We start from the raw sequence: 21,221 nt of genomic DNA, 5'->3' as shown, positions 1-21,221 counted from the left end.
TTGTATCGTTCAAGTTTCCGCGAAAAAGTTACAGTGATTTTAAGCTTGCTACGGGTTTCGGAGCTACCACGCCCATCTCCTAGCGTCGGTCTCAGCTCAATAATTTGGATCGTGACATCTGAGTAGGACATTGACCGATACTGAAACTCGGTATTTTTACATTGGAAAGCTGTTTTTGTGCTTATATTTAACTTGTTGCAAATTGAGGTATTACATGTTACCCGTGATAGTTTATGTTTGTCTTAAGTAGATGTAATCAAGTATATCATTTCTCGACTGTATCCAAGGAACCGCATTGGTAGGTTGGCAATTGCAATGTCAGAATTTACATTAGTGTACATTCCTTAGAAGACCGTTAAAGGGCAAATACTAGCCGATTTCTTAATTGACCATCCGAACATATATTCCGGCCAACAACGGGGTGGGAGCATGAGTAATTACTGTTTCACCCCAAGGTATATCATATGAGATGTCCTTTACGTTAATGTCTCAATATGATTTATATATTAATTGAAATATTTTAATATCTTTGGCCATAAGATTATTTTTTTATAAAAATAATAATAATTGTAAATAATATTCTGAAAATTATAATAAAAATAAACTAATTATGTTTAATACAAAATCAAATATATAAAATATCTTAAAATGAAACATTAAACAGTAAACTTAATATAACAATATAAAAAAGAAAGAATAAGCATTAAATTGGGAATTTGCCGGCTTATCTTGTACTAAACGAGGGAAAAGGACACACGGTCAAACAATTGAAGGCGATGGAGTGCTATTTTGGTAATTGACTCACGTCTTTGGATTCATGTAAGAGGGTCCCACGTTAGGATAAGTGGGGTCGACTTCCGGTCTTTTTGTGCTTTTTCTTGAACTTTTTCATTTTCTTGTAGCAGCTGTCATTTGTAGAGTCTCATCAACACTACACTTGTTAATGGTTAATTGTGTTGAATATTTTTCAATCTATGAATTATTGTTTTCTTGTAAAGGGGAGAAGATGAAAAATTATATTTGACAAAATCTTTAATTTATAAATCACTATTTTTAGATTTTTTTATAGATATGTTAAATTATTCTAACATAGTTTTCTTAATTCTTCTTTTCATTTACTCCTCCGTTTTTTAATTGTAGATTTAGCCAGAATTGAACATATTAAGAAAGTTAGCTAATCTTCTGATTTCCATTCCATCTCTTTGTCTTCCCAGCTTCCAAAATGAAGCTTTTTTACTGATCTTTGCAACACAGTCAAGTCCTCTTCTTCGACAAACCTGTCTTTGCCGTCGTGACAAACCCAACTACACAGAGCTTCACACAGCAACGTCACCATCTCCACCGACAACAACAAGAGAACGAATGAGGCGGGACGTTGACGAACGACGAACGGTTGCTGCTCTGCTACTGACGGACGATTGCTACTCTCGTCGAATGGTTGCTACTCGATTGATAGAGAATATTTGTTAGTGATTATTGCTAATAAATTAGATCCAAAGATGATTTTTGCGGCAATTTAAGATTTGGAGTGATTTTTGTTATTTTTGCAACAATTTTGATGCGGTTGGTCTGCTGCCGGTTTCTGATGGGAATGCTGCCGGTTGCTGATGGGTCAGCTGCAGTTAGTTGGCAACAGGTGGAAGAAGGCGGCAGTATAATTTGATTCGATTTGACTATTTTTTTGGGTTTAATGTGTGTAAAACTAGGGTTTCATTTAGGTTAATAAGTTTATTTAGAATTATTTAGGATTTCAGTTAAAAATTTAGGTTTAATTAGGTATGGTTATGATCGGTTTGTTCACGGTGGTGGCGGTTGCCGACGGCTACAGCAATTTTTGACGGCTTCAAATAGATTAGGTTTAGATGTTTATTTATAATAATTAAATTTAATTACTGCTAATTATAGTTTTTAATTGTAATTAATTAGTATTAACTTATAATTAATTAGGATTAACGTTTGGATTCAGCAATCTCACTCTCTTTTTAGGGTGTTTTTGTGTCAGAGGGGCTGATTTGATGCACTTTGACATAGTTGCGGGTCTGTTTGATCCAAAACCGTCCAAAATGACTTTTTTGATATTTCGTGCCAAATTGAGGGGGTGAATTGATCCTTTGTTCGTTTAGGAACCTTAAAATAGGTTTAGCCAACATTAAACAGTAAACTTAATATAACAATATAAAAAAGAAAGAATAAGCATTAAATTGGGAATTTGCCGGCTTATCTTGTACTAAACGAGGTAAAAGGACACACGGTCAAATAATTGAAGGTGATGGAGTGCTATTTTGGCATTGACTCACGTCTTTGGATTCATGTAAGAGGGTCCCGCGTTAGAATAAGTGGGGTCTTTTTGTGCTTTTTCTTGAACTTTTTCATTTGTAGAATCTCATCAACACTACACTTGTTAATGGTTAATCGTGTTGAATATTTTTCAACGTATGAATTATTGTTTTCTTGTAAAGGGAGGAGTATCTTGTATAGAGAATATAAAAAATTATATTTGACAAAATCTTTAATTTATAAATCACTATTTTTAGATTTTTTTATAGATATGTTAAATTATTCTAACATAGTTTTCTTAATTTTTCTTTTAATTTACTCCTCCGTTTTTTAATTGTACGTTTAGCCAGAATTGCACATATTAAGAAAGTTGACTTTTTTTTTATCTCAAACTATAAGAGTAAATATTAATATAACCCTATTAGTTAATGGAGAAATTCTTATGTAGACTCGGTCTACCACGTCATCCGTAGACTAAGCCAATGATATCATAACACCTCATTAAAATGAGGGTATTCTTGTAAATTCGCTTTTTATTTGCATACACTTTTGAATAATGATATTACAAGAATACCCTCATTTTAATGAGGTGTTATGATATCATTGGTTTAGTCTACGGATGACGTGGTAGACCGAGTCTACCTAAGAATTTCTCTAGTTAATGATAACGTAATAGTAACGTATGTTTAGCGAAAAGCAACTTCGACATAATTAAGTGTCGCTAAGTCAAACAATAAAAAATATAAATCAGCCGAGATACGAGATAACCCAGAAAGGCTCCGACGTATGGATGACTCGAGACACAAAATATCATGATAGCTCGGAACAATAAATCCTACCATGAGACTAGTTCAGAACTCCGAATTCTAGTGATAGCTCGGTATCTCCATATCTTGGTTCACCATAGCTCGGAACCTCTAGGTCCGCCATGTAAACTTGGAACCCATACATGGGTGCCCGGTGTCCGCTTACCTGAAATATTAAATACTTGTTATCACACGTGAGAGATGATCTTGAGAGGATCACAACAGATTTGCTTAACCTACGAGAATGTTTCCTGCGCGGTTCGCATCTGACACACTCCTCGAGGTGTAACCGAATAGATCACTTAAGGCTGACAAAAGTGGGAACTAGAGAGAGGGAAGAGAAAAAAAGAAAAGATTAAGTCAATTTAATGTAAAAAAAATCGATTCAATGCAAAAAAAAAAAAATCAATTTGAAGAATTTATTTGAACTTTTATCAAATAAAAAAAATCAATTTAATGATTAAAGATAAAACTGAAACGGAAAAAATATAAAAAAAAAGATAAAATTGATTAGTTTTTAATGTCAGGATATGATTAAAAATGGTTTAAAAAGTCGAGTGTTTCTAAAACATTAAACTTTTAATTAAATAAAAATAATAAATTTCTCGAATTTTCATTCCAAAATTTTAGTGAAACAGGGGGATGTTAAATTATTTTCCTCGTGACAAAAATCGAACCTTTATATCCACTCTCATGTATGGACCCTCTTCACGTGCATTTTGTGTGTATATTTGTATTTGTCTTCCTATAGAATGAGCTATTAAACTCACAGCCATATCCTATAATTAATGCGAGCTTAGAATTCTTATCCATACTTCGATTATTCATCTACTAAAAGTTAATTTTTTTGAAACTATTATTCATCTAAAAGTTAAGTCAATAAGTGACATTATTTCTACAAAATTTTAATATTTATTCATATATGTAAAAGTACAAAGGTTTTCTTAAAAAAAATAGAGTTAATTTCATAAAAAGTCACGATCTTTACACGAATTTTCATTTTAATCATGACATTTAAAAATTGCCCTATAAAATAATGACCTTTCATTTTTTTTCGAATCTATCACCGATTATTTTTTCGGTGAATTTTACCTTTTATTTTTTTTTCAAATCTGCCGAATTATGGTAGCCAAGTCATAAAAAATACACCAAAAATTGATTTGGTGATAGATTTGAAAAAAATTGAAAGGTCGTGTTTTTATATGACAACTTTTAAAAGTCGTGATTAAAATGAAAATTCGCGTAAAGATCGTGACTTTATATGCAATTAACCAAAAAATATAATCATTTGATAACAAAAAAAAACCTACATATGCCTGCGTCCCCCGCCACCATCAACGCAGACTGTAAAATCTGCCGTTGCCGAACTTAAACAACCAAAAACCAACCCCTCATTACCACTGATTATCTACTTTGAAAACTTTCCAAACCATTCGTTCTACTCGGACTTACAAAGAGTGCTTTCAAAATATGACATCTCAAGAAGAGTTACTATTACCCGCAAAAACAAATTCCAAGAACATGAGGTTCGGATTTCTTCATCTACAGGATTGTAAATAGATTGGTGATTCCCGTCGATAAAAAGTTAATTAATTTTAATATTTATATATATATATTATGTTTGTTTTATTTAATTTTTTTGGTTAACATAATATTTATAATTTGTTTTGTTTTATTACTTTTCTTACAATATTATCTTCACGTGTTATATTATTTTTAAATTATACTCCCTCCGTTCCAAAACAATAGTCCACTTTTTTTTTTGTCCCAAAATAATAGTTCACTTTCCTTGTAAATCACAATTTAGAGTGTTAATTTTTTATATTGCCCTTATTTAAAGTGTATCATTTATTGCTATTAATATTTTTAAAATATTCTATCTTTTTTTGTATCTGTAAAAAAACCTCTTTAATTTATAGGTATCATTTTTTGAAAAATTGACAATCTAACTTTCATTTGATTAGGAATGTAACTTTTCTAATAAACTCTAAGTAAACTTTAATAGTAAAATATAATAATATTTTTAAATTTAATAATTTTTATTATTGTATAAAGATTTTTTTTATCTTTAACATTTAATGTCTTAAAAATGAAAACCAATTTTCTGAAAAGTTGAAATGTAAACGAAGCAAATTTTTATTACTTTCTCAATAATTAACTTCGTGAATAACTAACTTTTCAAAAAATATATCATTATAAACTAAACCCTAAGTAGATGAACTGTATTTGTATTTTAAGTTTGGCCTAATTACTTAAAAAAATCCCACCTTATAATATTTTTTCGTTTATACCCTGACTTAGGAAAAAATTCATTTGTACCCTTTTTTTGATTTTTCGTTTTCAACTGTACCCCAAAATTTAATTTTTTGACAATTTAATTAATTAAAGGATGCAAATATTAAACACAATTAAATAGAAGGATTATATTATGCTTTTTTCTATTTGAAAAAATACAAACAAATCCTTAAACTTTAAAAATATTCAAATAAATCCTAAAAATTAATCATTTTAAAAAAATTATTTAAATAACTTCGGATCTACTATTATACTCTTTCGATTTAAAGATCCACTTCAAAAATCCGACAAAAACATTTTTAAAATAATTTTTTTTTAATTTTTCCGGATTTCAGGCGAGGAGGAGGACCTCCTCCTCGCCTGAAAAGAGGAGCTGCTGCTCCTCTTCTCAGGGAGGAGCAGCAGCTCCTCACCTGAAACTCAGGCGAGGAGCTGTTGCTCCTCACCTGAAACTCAGGCGAGGAGCTGTTGCTCCTCGCCTGAGGAGCAGATCTGCTCCTCGTTTTTCTGACGTGTAGCGCATGACTACTCGCCGGAAAAACGAGGAGCAGATCTGCTCCTCAGGCGAGGAGCAGCAGCTCCTCGCCTGGAGCTGCTGCTCCTCCCTGAGAAGAGGAGCAGCAACTCCTCTTCTCCGGCGGCGAGGAGGATTTCCTCCTCCTCCTCGCCTGAGATCCGGAAAAAAAAAATTAACGTAAATTATTTTATTAAATAAAAGATATTAATTTTTACGTTTTTTAATTTGACAAAGTTATTGATAATTAATATAAAATAAATAATTATTATTAGTTTAATTTTGTAAAGAAGAAGGTATTTTTGTATTATTAATAACATTAAAATCTAATTAGAATATAGGTTAAAAAATGAAGGACTATTTTATATTTTTTTCTAAATGAAAAAAGTTCAATTTAATGCTTTGGGGTACAGTTGAAAACGAAAAATCAAAAAAAGGGTACAAATGAATTTTTTTCCTAGATCAGGGTATAAACAAAAAAATATTATAAGGTGAGGTTTTTTTTAAGTAATTAAGCCTTTAAGTTTATACAAGGTGGTTATTTCTCTTTGTTTAAATACATTTAATACAAACTTCTAATAGCCATTTATAATAATATAAAAGTATACTTAGTTATGATACTATATCACATGATATACATCATATATATATAAAAGATTACAATAACAATTCACTAATATTAGCTACAATGTAATTTGCAACATTGAACATAAGTTATTATGAAGCCTTAAAATGATCAATTTGAACATTGTCCTCGTTTTGTTTCTTAAAATCACTACGGTTTCTACTAGCAAAGAACTTGCCCCAATTAAACTCCTTGTATTTTGGAGGGTTTTGGTCATCAATTAGCTCATCTAGAGGCTTAATTTGCACATAATGAGAAGGGAAAAAGAAAAATGGCATTGAAAATCTTTCTTTTTCAGAGTTTACCACTACTCTATGCTCTGCACTCCAATATTCGTCATTAGTCCACACCTGTAATCAACATTATTATTAAGTACTTAGATTAAAATTTAAGAATATAATACCAATTTAATTAGTTGTGAAATTGAAGAGAAAAACAAAAAGTTGCTATGTGCTTAAACCAAATTAACGGATCTATGGTGGTTAAGTTCGGTTAAACATTTTAGCTAATTCAGTCGGTTCAATCAGTTTAATCAGTTCAATTAAACAAAAATTAATCAAATATTTGTTTTCTTTATCATTCATAATCGAACTAATCGAATTAACATAATAATTCAGCTGGTTCTATCTTTTAAAGATTTCAGTTAATTCAATTTCGATTAATTCAGTCAATTCTATTAAAGAGATAAAATAATACGGTCATCAAAAAGTTATTTATATATTATATTTTGTCCTTTTGTGTTTGTAGCGATTTAAACACCTTGTTTAAAATATTGTATCACATTCTATTCTTTTTAAATTTAGTATTTTATAGCCTAGTATGTTTTTCAGCGTAACAATGCCGTTTTAGTATATATTTAGAGTTATATTTTGTGAAAAACAAAAAGGTGTTATGAAATGTCAAATTTCAACGCAACGTTTTGAATAATATGTTTAAATGGTTAGATACTAAGATAAATGATGAGATGCATACCTGCAAACAATTACCAATATTGATGATAAATGCATTTGGAATTGGGTTAACAGGAATCCAATCTCCATTCGATCTCAACGCGATTTGGAGTCCTCCAACATCATCTTGAGCAAGAACAGTCAAAGCTCCGCCGTCCTTGTGTCGGCCTACACCGAGAGCAAGGTGCGGAGCAGGGCAAGGAGGGTAGTGATTGATCCTAGAAAAACTGATTTGATCCTTGAAGTAGCCATTGAAATGATCAGCTGGTAAGCCTAAGCTCTGGGAAATTAGTTCCAATAATTTGAAAGCTAGTTTCTCCACTTGCTTAGTGTATTCTTCACAGATTTCCCTGCTCAATACAAGTCATGTAGTACTTTCTTAAGTACAAGAAATATTAAGGTTGGTATAAACTCTTGATAAGGTTGTATAAAGAAATTACAACTTATACTATAGTATTACAATCTATACTAAAATAACGGAATTGGTGTGTCCACCGGTTTACGACTTAACCAGTTCAACTAGTTAAAAAATATAATTATAGAAATTAGACACATAAATTTCTAAATAGAGAACCAATCGAAAAAACTAGTAAATGGATCACTATAACTAAAAAATAAAGAATCAGATAGTTTTTACAGTTTAACCGATTTAATAGTTTCGTTTTTCCCCCTTTTTAGGTTCAAAAAGGTTGAATCGGAATTTCAATTTTGAAAGAAAATCGAACTGAGCTGACTTCCAATTCATGGTCGAACCTATTAAACCAGCCTGTCAGGTTCTTAAAACATTGCTAGAAACTATGCTGCTAGCAACATACTATTAATGTGAAGAGAGCTAGCTCTTAAACAAGCAAAAGTTTATTTTGCCAAAAAAATACCCCAAATTTGGCAATTTTACTTGTTTTATCCCTTCAAGATATTATATACAAATTGGAGCTCACAAGATAAAATAAGATAAAATGCGAAATTCTTTAAATGTATGAACTTGGCTTAATTTGATATTTTATGCCAAGTTTTGGAGGCAAAATGGACCTTTATTATTCTGAAGTTATTCTTATGAAAAATTCAAGCAACTGACATGAATAAAATTCTGAAAATATTCTTCTGCAAACAGCTATTAAATTCTCCAAAATTTCATTAAAACCCCACCTAAAAATAGGCTTAATTACTTAAAAACCACCCACCTTATAACTTTTTTTCATTTATACCACGACCTAGAAAAATTTACAATTGTACCCTATTTTTGATTTTTATGTTTCATCTCTACCTAATGAGTTGAATTGACCTATTTTCTTTTGAAAAAAAGTTTAAATTAGTCCTTCATTTTTAACCTATATCTATAACAAATATAAAAGTGTATTCGCGGGGGGAACACTTCCATTCACGGACAAAAATACCCTCTATATATTTTATCCAGGTTGATATTCCCAATTCTGACATATAAGAATATTTGTACTGAACAAATAGAAAGTTGACATTCCTAATCCATAAAGTAAACATATTAAAAATAATTATCGCAGTAGCTATCATTATGTATTAAATTCCTAATCTTAAAAGGAATTGTGCAACAACTATCATTATGTGTTAAATTTCTAACCCTAAAAGGAATTGCACATATATATCACTATATATAAAAGAACATGATGAGTTTCATTAGCATTAAATAATCATATTATAATATTTGTGTTAAAATTTTGATATTTTATTTATTTATTAGTTATTTACTATGAAAAATAATATAAATTTACTTCAATCATATTATCATTTTTTAATAACAAAAATTAAATTTATTGTTTAATTCTGACTTTCAACATTTCCAGAAAAAGAAATTAAAATTTTATAAAATAATTAAACAAAACAAATAAAAAATACAAGTCCAATAAAATTTAAATAATAATATATTATTACAAAAATATAGATAATTATAATTTTAAATAACTGGTCATATAGATATTATTAACGTGCGTAGGACGTGGCCAAAAAACTAGTTCTAATAAAACATTAATGTTAATCATTTATGTATCTTATTTTTAATATTTTTATCTTTAAACTAATTAAATTATCAAAAAAATTACTCTTGGGGTACAAACGAAACATAAAAATCGAAAAATAGGGTACAATTGAAAATTTTCCTAGGTCGTGGTATAAATAAAAAAAAGTTACAAGGTGAGTGGTTTTTAAGTAATTAGGCCCCTAAAAATATAAAATTTGATCACAAAAAATAAAATTATACGCAGTTAGACATAGTCCAATCACCTCTAAATTTTTAAAAACAACACTGAAAAATTGAAATCAATACCTGAATTGAGAAGGAAATTGAGGCCACTGATTAGTCAAGCTTCTAAGCTCTTGATCATTCGGATCATCGGAAGCAGGTATCAAAGTAGGATCAATCACCAAATAATCAAACACTTCCTTCCAATCCCTAACATTTTTGGTATGTTCACCTTCATAATAACCCATAGGATCCACCTCATTTCTCTTCACCTTCCTTTTCTCCTCTATCGGCAGATCAAACAACGCCTTGGCAACTTTTTCCGTTTCGCGACGGAGCTCCGACGGTACTCCGTGGTTAATCACCTGGAAGAATCCGTATATCCGGCAAGCGTCTCCGATCTCTGAAACTAAGTGTTGAATTTCGCTAGGGCTTGAAGCTGAGAGATCTATGATCGGGATTTGTTCTTCGAGTTGCGGAATTGGATTGAATTTAGGTCTTTGTTCTAGGTTTTGAATGAATGATGGATCAATCTCGTTCTCAGTCATAGTGATTAGTATTTGATGTAAATGATCTTAGATGAGATTATATTTATGGAATTAGAAATTTAATTTAAATTGATAGAAAAATGTTAAGTTGGTGTTGGTAGGTGGCATGGAACTTGGAAGCTTCTGTCTTGTATGATTTAAATTTGAGTGATCATTATGATTAAGATTGATAGCCTTGGTGAAACGTTGTTATTTTGAGAATTTTTATGTAAAAATTAAGTTTCGTGTTTAAAACGGTAAGTGTCTCAAACAGTTTCGAAATAGAACACATTGATTGAATAGAGTGTATGTGTTACTTGGATAATGGCAAGTAGGGCTATCATAATAAGATATGCAAAATCGAACCAAATCGAAAATCCGAATTGAATTGATAGATTCAATTCAATTTAGTTTTACATTATAAAACAAATGAACTTTTTTCAACTTAGTTTGGTTCTGGACCTAATATAATTTCAGTTTATGTTTAACATATCCAACTGAAATAACTGAATGAACCGAAAAAAGTAGCCAAACTGAGTAACTCAGTCGGGATTGAACTTTTATACATTTAATTTAAAAAAAAAAAGTAAAATCTGGCATGAATCATCCATTAAAAATACAATTTTTTTTAGAATTCAAGTTATGTGTTCACTCTAAATTATATAGAAATATATCAGCAATAAACCTATTGCAAATCCATCTAGTTTAGAAATACAAACATTGTACTATTTAAAATTAATTATAAATATTAATTAATGATTTTTTAATAATTAAAAAAATTATGAACACTACAAGGAGAAACACTTAAAACCTAAGTTTGGATGAGTTCATCTTGGAAAATAAAATAAAATGAAACTCACCCTATAATTAATTAAACAATTATTTACAGGTATGAGTAAGTCATACGTGAAAAAGAAAGTTTTCAAGCAGCAGCGATAGACGTGGAAATGACTACATATGACAAGAATTGTAACCCATCCTGAATTTTACTCACTGCTGTGGTCCGATCGGTGCGGATAAGTTCAGAAAAGGCATTGGCTTTTTCCTGGACTGATGTCTTGGGAAGTTTATCATGAGAATCAGCAGTAGCAGTTTTCATGGCAGCTACGTATGCTTCGGCTACATCCGAGATGCCTGAACAACATAACATAAATCCAATAATCAGATAAAGTTATATCTATGGGCAAGCAAACGGGTCGGTTGGTTGAAAAATTATCCGATCAAATCAAAAAACAAACCTACCGAATTAACCAAAATCGTAAAAATATAAAACCAAACCAACTGAATTAGTAGTCGGTTAATTAAGTTAAATCGATAAAAAGATAAAGAACAGTAATACAAATTAAATTTAAAATATTCAGTTAATTCGGTTAAAATTATTTTTAAGACTCTTATTCACTGAACCAAAAAATTTATTACCTGGACCAAACTGTCACAATTAACCAAAAAGGACCAAACATAATCAATTATTTTGATTTAACCGGATTTGTTTCTCACCCTAGCTACATCCAGCCAGTATTGTTCACGGTAAACATAGAATGTTGCAACACTAACCTGTAATGAAACTGTTAGAAACTGCTTCGATGTATCCCGTCATCGATTGTGCCTTTGTTCGGATTACTTTAGCTTTTTCGACAGAATCTTCAGGCCAGTCAATGTTCATGACGTTCCCATCGACATCATCTTCCTGAGTTTTGTTAGCATTGGATATGACATATTTTCCGAGCATCAGAAGTTGAGACACAGCTGAACTGCACATTTCAGAAAGCCTCTGCAAAAGAAAAGCATTAATACTATTTTTAGAAGCCCTGAAAATAAAAATAAATCAAAAAATTAAAACCATGTTGCATACGTGAACTCCTTCAGAGTGAAGTGTTTCGAGTCGGCTGGCAGTTCTTTGAACTATGTCATTCACAGTTTGTCCTGCTAGAGCATTTGTAAACCTGCAATATTTTTTAGAACTCATTTTGCTAAACAGAAATCATTTTCAAAATATAATAACTGACATAGCAATCTGAACATGCAAAATCCACAGAAAACGCAAAATTTAAACAGGTTAGAGAGACCAATTGGCATGTAAAGACTATTAAAAACAAAAGTTAACAGGATAGATTTTTTTAGGAAAATCTTAAAGCTGTAAGAAGGTAAACTTATGACGTGACAAATAGTAGTCAGAAAATGAAAAGACTAATAGACCCACGAAAAAGCACAAATCACACCTGAAGAAGTCTTTCAATCCAAAAACATTTTAAGGCAAAACTTATTTTGTTTGCAAAGAACCATTACCCAACAGCCATGTCAGCAGCTTTGCTAACACTCGAGTCATGTAAATTTTTCATCTCGTCGCTACCTCCCTCAGTGCTAGTCTCTATTTTCTTCCCTTTGTTAGATTCTGCAGCATTCTCATCCATTTCAACATTCAAATTGAAAATTTGCTGAACAAGTTTAAGCTTCCCATCAAACACAGACTTCTGTTCAACAGATAACTTTGCTTTTCTTCGGTTAAATAAGAGAGAATAATGGCTGGATAATGCCTCGAGCTCCTACAGAATGATTCAACATCAATATCAATAATAATTATCAGTTCAATAGACAAATTTCAAGACATGAAAAACCACCTCCAACTGTTCTGGACCTCCATATATATAGAAGCACCTATCAAATGTCACTTCCTCAAGTAGTTGATCCTCATCGGGATCTCCTTCAGATCCTTTGGAATTTTTATCAACTTCCATACCAGATTCTGTTATCAGCAAATCCATGGTCTCCTTCCCCACATATTCAAGCACTTGAATTCCCTTTGCGGTAAAAGCCTTTCCAGTCTGCAATGTGAAGGCAAGAATAAGTGATAACACATCAATAAAACCAACATTATAAGGTTCATACTAACCTCTAGTAAGGATGGTGCAACTGAACCAGCTCCTCCTGCTAAGTTTCCATGTTGAATCGATTCAGCAAGGTTCACGGCAGAATTCTCAAGCCTATATACAGAAGGAAAGAGTGAAAGGAATGGAAGGAAAACTAAAAAGAGAAAAACAAGGCAGAACCGAGAAAACCATGTGCAGAGATTGGGCTCTAGCATCGATAAATCTAACTCACTCAAACAGGTCCAACTATAAGACACTATAACATCCACATAAACTTACATCTTAGTACATATTGATTATCATTTATGGATACAGATGAAATAATCTAAATAAGAGCCAAAGTATCAATAACCATGACATGAACTTCCAGCGTGATTATATCCGATCCATTTCAAGTCACCCTACCGAATTCCAGATATGCATAACCATGAAATACCTAATTCACAGGAGAACTAAACCATTTAAGATTTGTCCACAATCATGACATTGTGACAAGCAATACCTTTCTAATCCAGACAAGTAATATTAAGAAACTCAAAAAGCTATATAACAATATTTATATGTCCTGAAAGACAAACTCCATCTCTAATCAGCAAAACATTAACATGAGATATCAATCTACAAAAATAATCGATAACCACTTTCTCACTTCTGAAATAAAAACATTCCAGCTTATCAACTCCAACGGCGCCAACTAAAACTTACCAAAAGACCTGAATTAATCACACCTATTTGATGCTTACACAAGTACATATTTTGCTACTACGGCTCTATTCTAGATCAAGCTTGCAGAAGGAGTGACCATCTGACTCTACCTAGTTTGCACTATGAGCCATTGTACATTTTTTAATTCTGACTAGTTTGCTATATGAACTGTTATACCTAGTATTCAACGATTAAAACATAGATAAATTCAATTAAAATGCTTCTTACTTTTGAACTAAATTGGAACCTCCTTTCAATGCATTTCCAAATGCTTGCCAAGCTCCTGAAGCAAAATTCTCCACGGAATCATCAAGAACCTTTAAACTCTAAAGATGTTGAAAAAGAAGAACTTGTAAGTTCAAGCAAAGCTAAAGAATGCAGATAACATTACGACAATATAATTCGGATCATTTTAAACTGGGAAATATACGTAATGATAACAGGAAATGACACACAAGAAAACTAAAGCCATTAAAAAAATAAATAAATAAGATACCTAGGAGGAAGCAGAATAGCAATAGGTAAAATTGTTTCAAAGACAGACAGCATATGGTTACAGTCTTACAGAAACAAATATCAACTAAATGAAAACTAGAGCCAATAATCAGATATCCACAATATTACATTATGTGGTATGAACCGTTAGAGCACAAAAATGTAATCAAAGTTGTGCCAAGTGAAATTGCAATTACACATTAAAATTCAAGACGAACAAAATTTACAAGCAAGACTTACCTGTCCTAATAAGGAATCCTCACTAGCTTTCTCCAGTTTATCCAAGGCGGATCTCCGTAACTTGGAATCCCCACCTTCAGTTTCTTTATCAGTTTCGGATTCTTCTTGCTCTCCCTCCTTCTCCTCATCCTCTTTAGAAGATTCAGAATCTTCATCAACAATTTGTATATCCGCAATGCTCTTTGTTGCCTTCTCTGCAGCAACCACAGCCTACATCCACATATAACTAACTGCTCATCAGAGAGATTAAATTGCAAAATCAAAACAACTGCACAATTTCAGTTCTTCCAAAACATTTTGGCGAGTTTCGACATTTACAAAAATACACACCATAATTACTACAATTTCAGCAAATGAATAATTCAAGATCAAAACAATACCACAATTTCACCAATTGTATAAAATAAATATTTTAAATTAGATCTAACACTAAAACCAAGCTGAGTGAGCAAACCGACAATAAAAACAACTGAAGTACTAATTAAAACCCTAATTTCAAATTCCACAGACAGTGCAAATAGCGATGGATTAGATAGTTACACTGCGAGAGATCTCCTCGGCAGCTTTTTGAAGATCTGAGAGGACAGAGAATGGAGAGAAACCCCAGCCGCCCCATCCTCCGCCTCCTCCGCTCTTCGGCTGCGGTGGTTCTTGTTTCTGATCAGTTTCTTGGTTTTCCGGTGACGTTTTGTTCTCTTCCTCCATTTTGTGTGCACTGTGGTTTAAGTTTGTTTGTTTAGTTTATAAATTTGACAGACATACACAGCTTTTTCAAAAATGTTGGAAGCTAATACCTCAACATCGCCACCATCTATGTATCTGTTGTTTTGAATCTTGATGACGACGATGAGTTCAACGTGTAGTCGAAGTTATGAAGACGATACGTTGTCGTATTGTTCATTTGTAAAAAACGTTGAAACGACACCGTTTCTTCTTTAACCATGAGAAAACTGCTTGCTTGGTAATTTTTACTTTGTATCCGTGAATTTTCTTCTCTTTTCGCAGAAGTCCTTTTATATTCAATTTGTTACTTTAAAATCCATGTTTTAACACAAAAGTCTTTTCGCTCTATTCTTCACAAATTCCGCTAGATAGTGTCATTTAATGTATTGAATATATTGATAGTCTAGTTTTGATTGAGATTAAACTCGGGTAGCTCGAGCTCGACTCGAGAGTTTTTTCGAATCGATTTTGAGTAACTCAGGGAGTAGTTCAAGTCTTTATTTTCTAATTGTTCATGGGTGGACAGCAATGATACAATTACCAAAACTTTATTCAAAAAACAGCTGAAATGATCTTGAATCATGGATTCCGAGGAATTTGAAATCCTTTGCTCTTACAATTTCAGTGCTGTTTATGGTATGGTGATGAAGTTTTATTGTTTGTGGGTATTTTTGCTTGGGAAGTCTTGAAAAGCTCTTACATGATAACTATTAGGGGCCATTTGGTTCAAGGTTGGGAATGGGAATCATGCTGCGACGATTATCGAAAGAAATCTTGGCAGAGTTGCACCAGAATTAGCATCATATAATAATCTCAACTCTCTGAAAATGTTTACCCCAAAATCAGATGTTTACAGCTTTGGAATTCTGCTATCTATGGGAACTTATTACTACAGGAAAGAGACCCAACGTAACCGATTAACTCCAAAATTCAGGAATTAATTGATTAGCATTAACTTTTTAGAATTTTATTTCTATAATATTTCTATAAAACATATAATTATAATTGAGTTAAAGAAAAACAAGAGAGATCAGAGAGGATTGAAATGATGAAGTAATATACAAAGTAATTAATCCTTAAAACAAAAAAGAAAAATATGAAATGAGCAATGAAATACAAATGTCTAATTAATAAAAATCGAATAACAAGCAAGAACTTCCATTCTATAAAAGAGTGGCAAATGTAAAAAAAGCATTACATTTCCTGGTTAGGAAGTTCATCAAATGATAGGAGAGTTTTTGGCTGTGTATATATAACTTTTCGGAACTACAAAAAAAATTAATGATATATCAATTAGTAGCCTGGGAACATGGGTGGAGGCGGCGACGAGTATTGGAATCCGATGTTTGGTGGGAGTACGAAGTCGTCCGGTGGTGGAGGTGCAATAGTAGGAGTAGGAGGAGGAGGAGATGCCTTGGGTGGTGGTGGAGAGTGTACTGGTGGAGGCGGTGAGTGAACTGGTGGGGGTGGTGAGTACACTGGCGGGGGTGGTGATGAGTATACTGGTGGTGGTGGAGACCGGACTGGTGGTGGTGGAGAATGTACTGGTGGTGGTGGGGAATGTACTGGTGGTGGTGGTGACCGGACTGGTGGTGGTGGAGAATGTACTGGTGGTGGTGGGGAATGTACTGGTGGTGGTGGAGAGTGGACTGGTGGGGGTGGGGAATGTACTGGTGGAGGTGGTGAATGTACTGGTGGTGGTGGAGAGTGGACTGGAGGAGGTGGAGAATGTACTGGTGGTGGTGGGGAAGGTGGTGGTGGTGAAGGTGGTGGAGGTGAGTGAACTGGTGGTGGTGGTGAAGGTGGTGGAGGTGAGTAGACTGGTGGAGGAGGAGAGTGAACTGGAGGTGGAGGAGATGGTGGTGGGGGTGAGGGGACTGGAGGTGGTGGAGATGGTGGTGGTGGGGAATGGACTGGTGGAGGTGGGGAAGGTGGTGGAGGTGAGTATACTGGTGGTGGGGGAGAGTATACTGGAGGAGGTGGAGAGTTCACTGGTGGTGGAGGTGAGTAGACTGGTGGAGGTGGGGATTGTACTGGTGGAGGAGGTGATGGGGTCGGTGGTGGTGGTGATTGGGTTGGTGGTGGTGGAGACTGTTCAGGAGTTGGTGGAGGATATGTAGGTGTATAAGAAGGTGTTGGTGAAGGTAGAGGTGAGCTTGGCTCTGATGATGGGCTTGGTGATTCTTCTGGTGAGTTATACTCAGGTGACGGTGACGGTGATGACTCTGGTGGGTTATATTCAGGTGATGGTGATGGCTCAGGTGAGTTGTATTCAGGTGATGGTGTTGGTGCTGGTGACTCTCCTTTTCCTCCTGGACTAGGATTAAACGGCTCTGAAGATGGTGCTTCAGGAGTTGGCTCTTCCTCTTCTGGAGGAGATGGTGACGGTGACGGTGACGATGTTGGTGTTGTAGGCGTTGATGGTGTTGGTACGGTGGGTGTAGAAGGTGTTGGTGGTGTTGGTGTTGGTGTTGGCGTTGATGGTGTTGGCACAGTGGGTGTTGATGGTGGTGATGGTGTTGGCACAGTGGGTGTTGATGGTGGTGATGGTGTTGGCTCAGTGGGTGTTGATGGTGGTGATGGTGTTGGCTCAGTGGGTGTTGATGGTGGTGATGGTGTTGGCACGGTGGGTGTTGAAGGGGTGGATGGCGTCGACGGTGTCGGCACAGTTGGTGTTGATGGTGTAGGGACTGAGGGTGTGGAAGGTGATGGTGGTTTATGAGACGACGGAGGTGAATGGCCTCCACCGGCACACTTGTCCTTGCTACAATCCACCGTCCGTTTCAACACCGGATAACATGCCCTGGCAGATTTCTGGAATGGCCTGTCAGTCAAACAATTATTTCTATCATCCACAATAAGATCTTTCCTTATTGGTGCCATACATGATTTAGCCTCTCCCTTGAAATAATTAGATGAGAATGTAAAATTTGTCAAGCTCGGCAAGCTACAAATACCCTCTCCCACAAATCCTGTCAGCCTATTGTTTGCAAGGTTCAATTCCTCCACACTTTTCAATCCCGAGAAGCTCGCGGCCAAGTTTCCGACGAACTTATTGCTACTGCAATCAAGAACAGTTGCGTTCGTCAAAAGTCCGATCTCCGCTGGGAAACAGCCGCTGAGGCTGTTATCACTGAAAAGAACCTCGTTCAAGTTCGACATCTTTCCAATGCTGTGTGGAATACACCCTGTGAAATTGTTGTTAGCGAAAAGCACAATAGAAACTGTGGAGTTTCCAATTGTGTCAGGAATGTTGCAAGTAAATCTGTTATTATTGAGCATCAATGCGTCGAGTGTCATCTCAAAGATCCCCGGAGGTAAACATCCTTCAAAATTATTAAATCTGATGTCGACGTACTTCACGTCCGGCCAACATAGAATAACCTTAGGGAAACCAGCAACAAACCGATTGTTACTGATATCGAACTCGTGCATAAGTTTAAGCTTACAGAAACTCTCCGGCACAATTCCACAAAACCTGTTGGTATTAATATGAAACAATGCAAGATCTGTCAACAGCCCGAGTTCCGGTGGAAGATACCCCGCAATATCGGCCGAGTTAATATCAATACCGGCCACAACGTTCAATTTCGGGTCATCCAGCGCAGGAGCGCAAAACACACCGTTATAGGCGCACACATTAGACCCGACCCAATTCTTAGTCGTGTTATACGGATCAGAATACATAGCCTTTTTCCAAGCCTGAAGAGCGACATACGCGTTCTTCAGCCTCGGGTTAGCGAATGTCAACTTAACATCGACGTTGTGCTCGTGATCCTCGGGGAGATCGTCGAATTCCTTGAGCGTGAGGAGCTGGCGACGCGTGATGACGAAAACCTCAGTGTCGGTTAAGGCGGAAGAGGGAGTTGTGAAGAATGTAGTAGAGAAAAGAAAAGCGAAGAAAAGAAAAAAGCCGCAGCCCGAGGCTCTTAGAAGGTTCGCCATTGTTGAACTCACCTTGGAATTACCCAAGGGCTGCTTATAGAAGACAATGGTGTGGTAGGGAAGGCTATATGAAGGGTGGAGGAAATGAAGTCTTGCCAGCCATTGAAATACCGTAGAAACCGATCATCCAGTTTTAGACACCAAAATGTTTGGAACTAATTTGATACAACCATTCATAATTTGGGATTTTTACTAATTTTAGAAACTTATGTTTGCTTGGATTAAGCTCATCCTCTAACTAACAAAATTGCTCTGTCATTTATATTCTATTTATAGAAACAACTAACTTTATGTTTTGCTTCATTCATATTTTGACACTTGCAACTCTTTTTCTTGTGTCATTAGTTTGTTTTATTGGTCAAAATTAATCCTCAATGGATGGTTATAATGTTAAACATTGCCTTTTTTATATTATTGACATTTAATTTCATTTTTTAAATGCTTAAATATGTAGTTTATTGTAAAACTCCAATTATATGGTTTAGAGTTTATGGATGCTACTTAGTAATGAAATCCTTTCTGTTATTATATTTGGTAATTCTTACTCTACTAAATTAACAAACCATAATAACAGCATAATTTCACATCACATAACAGCATGTAAACAACAGTGCTTAAATGTCAGTTGTTCATGACTTCTTTTTTTTGTTAATTAGGTCCGATTGGAGTTCGAACTCGATGATTTACTGCCCCGGATACGAGTTAAGTACCAAATTAATTATATTAAACTTAATTGCATAACTGCCTAAATGGTTAGTCATGACAACTTCAAACATGGGCATTCAAGTGTATATTTCCACTTGCAACTGCCGAAAAAGAAAAAATTGTTATATAGAAACTTGTCGAACAGCATTATCGTTAATGTTCTGTGCAACATATTATGAACTCGTGAAAGACGTAATGATTCCGACTAGTAGAATTCCATTAACAGGACCGATGAAGCGCCGACTGCAAATTCAGACAAGTGTAAAATAGAATCCACTTTCTTATGTGAATTGCAAGAATGCATAGTTGCTCAAACAAGCCATATAAGAAAGTAAACACAAAACCAACCTATGGACTTACCGTTCGTTAGCAGAAAATTCTATGGACTTACAGTTCGAGTTTGATGTTTTCGCAGCCATTATTTAATTAATTAAATATATGAGCACAAAGTAAAGCGAGTTTATATTTGTTTACGCTTCAAACCTAATGGCATTGCATGTAAAGATATGTTCGAGATAATTAGCTTCAAGCTCAATGAAGTATAGTTTGATCCTTGACAAATTCTACAGAATCAATTAAATATCTGAATACAAAGTAATTTCCAGATTTACCATATACATCCAGCAAATTAAATATCATACAGTAGCCATAGAATGTGTATATAAATAGGTCAAACGCAAATTAAATAGTAACAAACTTTATCGTATTTTGCAATCATGAAATTAATATGCATCGACATTTCTTTTATCAAAAAATTGTTCAAGTGTTCTGAATTGCAAAAAAAGAACTTATAGCTGGTGTCTGACATTGTTAGAATTAAAGTTTCCGTTGTAATTACAAACCACACTAAAGTTCATTACTTCTTTTTACAATTGACCCTATCTAAATACAAGTAAAATAATGCATTATTTCTTAACGAAGATAATGATGCTGATATTACAAGTATTGGTCGGAATTGGACAGACATTGTTCTGTTTTATGGGTAATTTTGATCTACCTGGGTTCGTATTTGGGAAGAAGAAGAAAGAGCAGTGGACTGTGACACAAGAAACATTGAAATAGTTTGTGCTTATGAATTTTAGATAAAGTCTTCGGATTATTTTCACCGGTAGTCCTTTAAGTTTCATCTAGTTACCATTAAATTCTTTTTCTTTTTCCACTTTTAGAAGCTCCATATTTTCACTTCATACTTTAAAAAAATCACTTTTTACGCTCCAGGGATCAAGAGTATCTCTATACATAAAAATGAAAAAATTTAAATGTATTTTTACAAATTAAGTGTATATTTTTTAAAAAAAGTACTATATTTTTTTCCATCTTTAATCTAGTGCATTG

General features: G+C 34.0%; 3 protein-coding genes across 3 annotated transcripts; all 3 read right to left on the bottom strand.

Moving 5' to 3' along the window:
• Positions 1-6,504: 6,504 nt before the first annotated feature.
• LOC126679730 (protein DOWNY MILDEW RESISTANCE 6-like) lies at positions 6,505-10,384 on the bottom strand. Its single transcript, XM_050374697.2, has 3 exons — positions 9,764-10,384; positions 7,490-7,817; positions 6,505-6,867 (listed from the first exon to the last, which is right to left on the bottom strand). The coding sequence occupies exons 1-3, from the start codon at positions 10,225-10,227 to the stop codon at positions 6,610-6,612; spliced, it is 1,050 nt and encodes a 349-aa protein (XP_050230654.1). The 5' UTR covers positions 10,228-10,384; the 3' UTR covers positions 6,505-6,609.
• A 667-nt stretch (positions 10,385-11,051) lies between these two features.
• Positions 11,052-15,364, bottom strand: LOC126682536 (uncharacterized). Its single transcript, XM_050378256.1, has 9 exons — positions 15,054-15,364; positions 14,514-14,723; positions 14,007-14,104; positions 13,097-13,187; positions 12,825-13,028; positions 12,493-12,749; positions 12,059-12,149; positions 11,761-11,977; positions 11,052-11,340 (listed from the first exon to the last, which is right to left on the bottom strand). The coding sequence occupies exons 1-9, from the start codon at positions 15,216-15,218 to the stop codon at positions 11,129-11,131; spliced, it is 1,545 nt and encodes a 514-aa protein (XP_050234213.1). The 5' UTR covers positions 15,219-15,364; the 3' UTR covers positions 11,052-11,128.
• A 974-nt stretch (positions 15,365-16,338) lies between these two features.
• On the bottom strand, positions 16,339-19,335 carry LOC126680665 (pollen-specific leucine-rich repeat extensin-like protein 3). Its single transcript, XM_050375823.2, has one exon. It carries the CDS (start codon positions 19,179-19,181, stop codon positions 16,530-16,532), a length of 2,652 nt encoding a protein of 883 aa, XP_050231780.1. The 5' UTR covers positions 19,182-19,335; the 3' UTR covers positions 16,339-16,529.
• Positions 19,336-21,221: the final 1,886 nt, after the last annotated feature.

The sequence above is a fragment of the Mercurialis annua genome, linkage group LG5, assembly GCF_937616625.2.
Source record: "Mercurialis annua linkage group LG5, ddMerAnnu1.2, whole genome shotgun sequence".
Taxonomy (NCBI): domain Eukaryota; kingdom Viridiplantae; phylum Streptophyta; class Magnoliopsida; order Malpighiales; family Euphorbiaceae; genus Mercurialis; species Mercurialis annua.
This window is presented reverse-complemented; position numbering and strand designations above follow the sequence as displayed.

Excerpts from the sequence above, each read along its gene's own strand:
- LOC126679730 (XM_050374697.2), bottom strand. The coding sequence starts at position 10,227 with ATGACTGAGAACGAGATTGATCCATCATTCATTCAAAACCTAGAACAA. Across the intron at positions 7,818-9,763 it reads CAATTTCCTTCTCAATTCAG|GGAAATCTGTGAAGAATACA; the intron begins GTATTGATTTCA and ends TGTATTGAGCAG. Across the intron at positions 6,868-7,489 it reads ATATTGGTAATTGTTTGCAG|GTGTGGACTAATGACGAATA; the intron begins GTATGCATCTCA and ends TGTTGATTACAG.
- LOC126682536 (XM_050378256.1), bottom strand. The coding sequence starts at position 15,218 with ATGGAGGAAGAGAACAAAACGTCACCGGAAAACCAAGAAACTGATCAG. Across the intron at positions 14,724-15,053 it reads CCGAGGAGATCTCTCGCAGT|GCTGTGGTTGCTGCAGAGAA; the intron begins GTAACTATCTAA and ends ATGTGGATGTAG. Across the intron at positions 12,750-12,824 it reads GAGGTCCAGAACAGTTGGAG|GAGCTCGAGGCATTATCCAG; the intron begins GTGGTTTTTCAT and ends ATCATTCTGTAG.
- LOC126680665 (XM_050375823.2), bottom strand. The coding sequence starts at position 19,181 with ATGGCGAACCTTCTAAGAGCCTCGGGCTGCGGCTTTTTTCTTTTCTTC.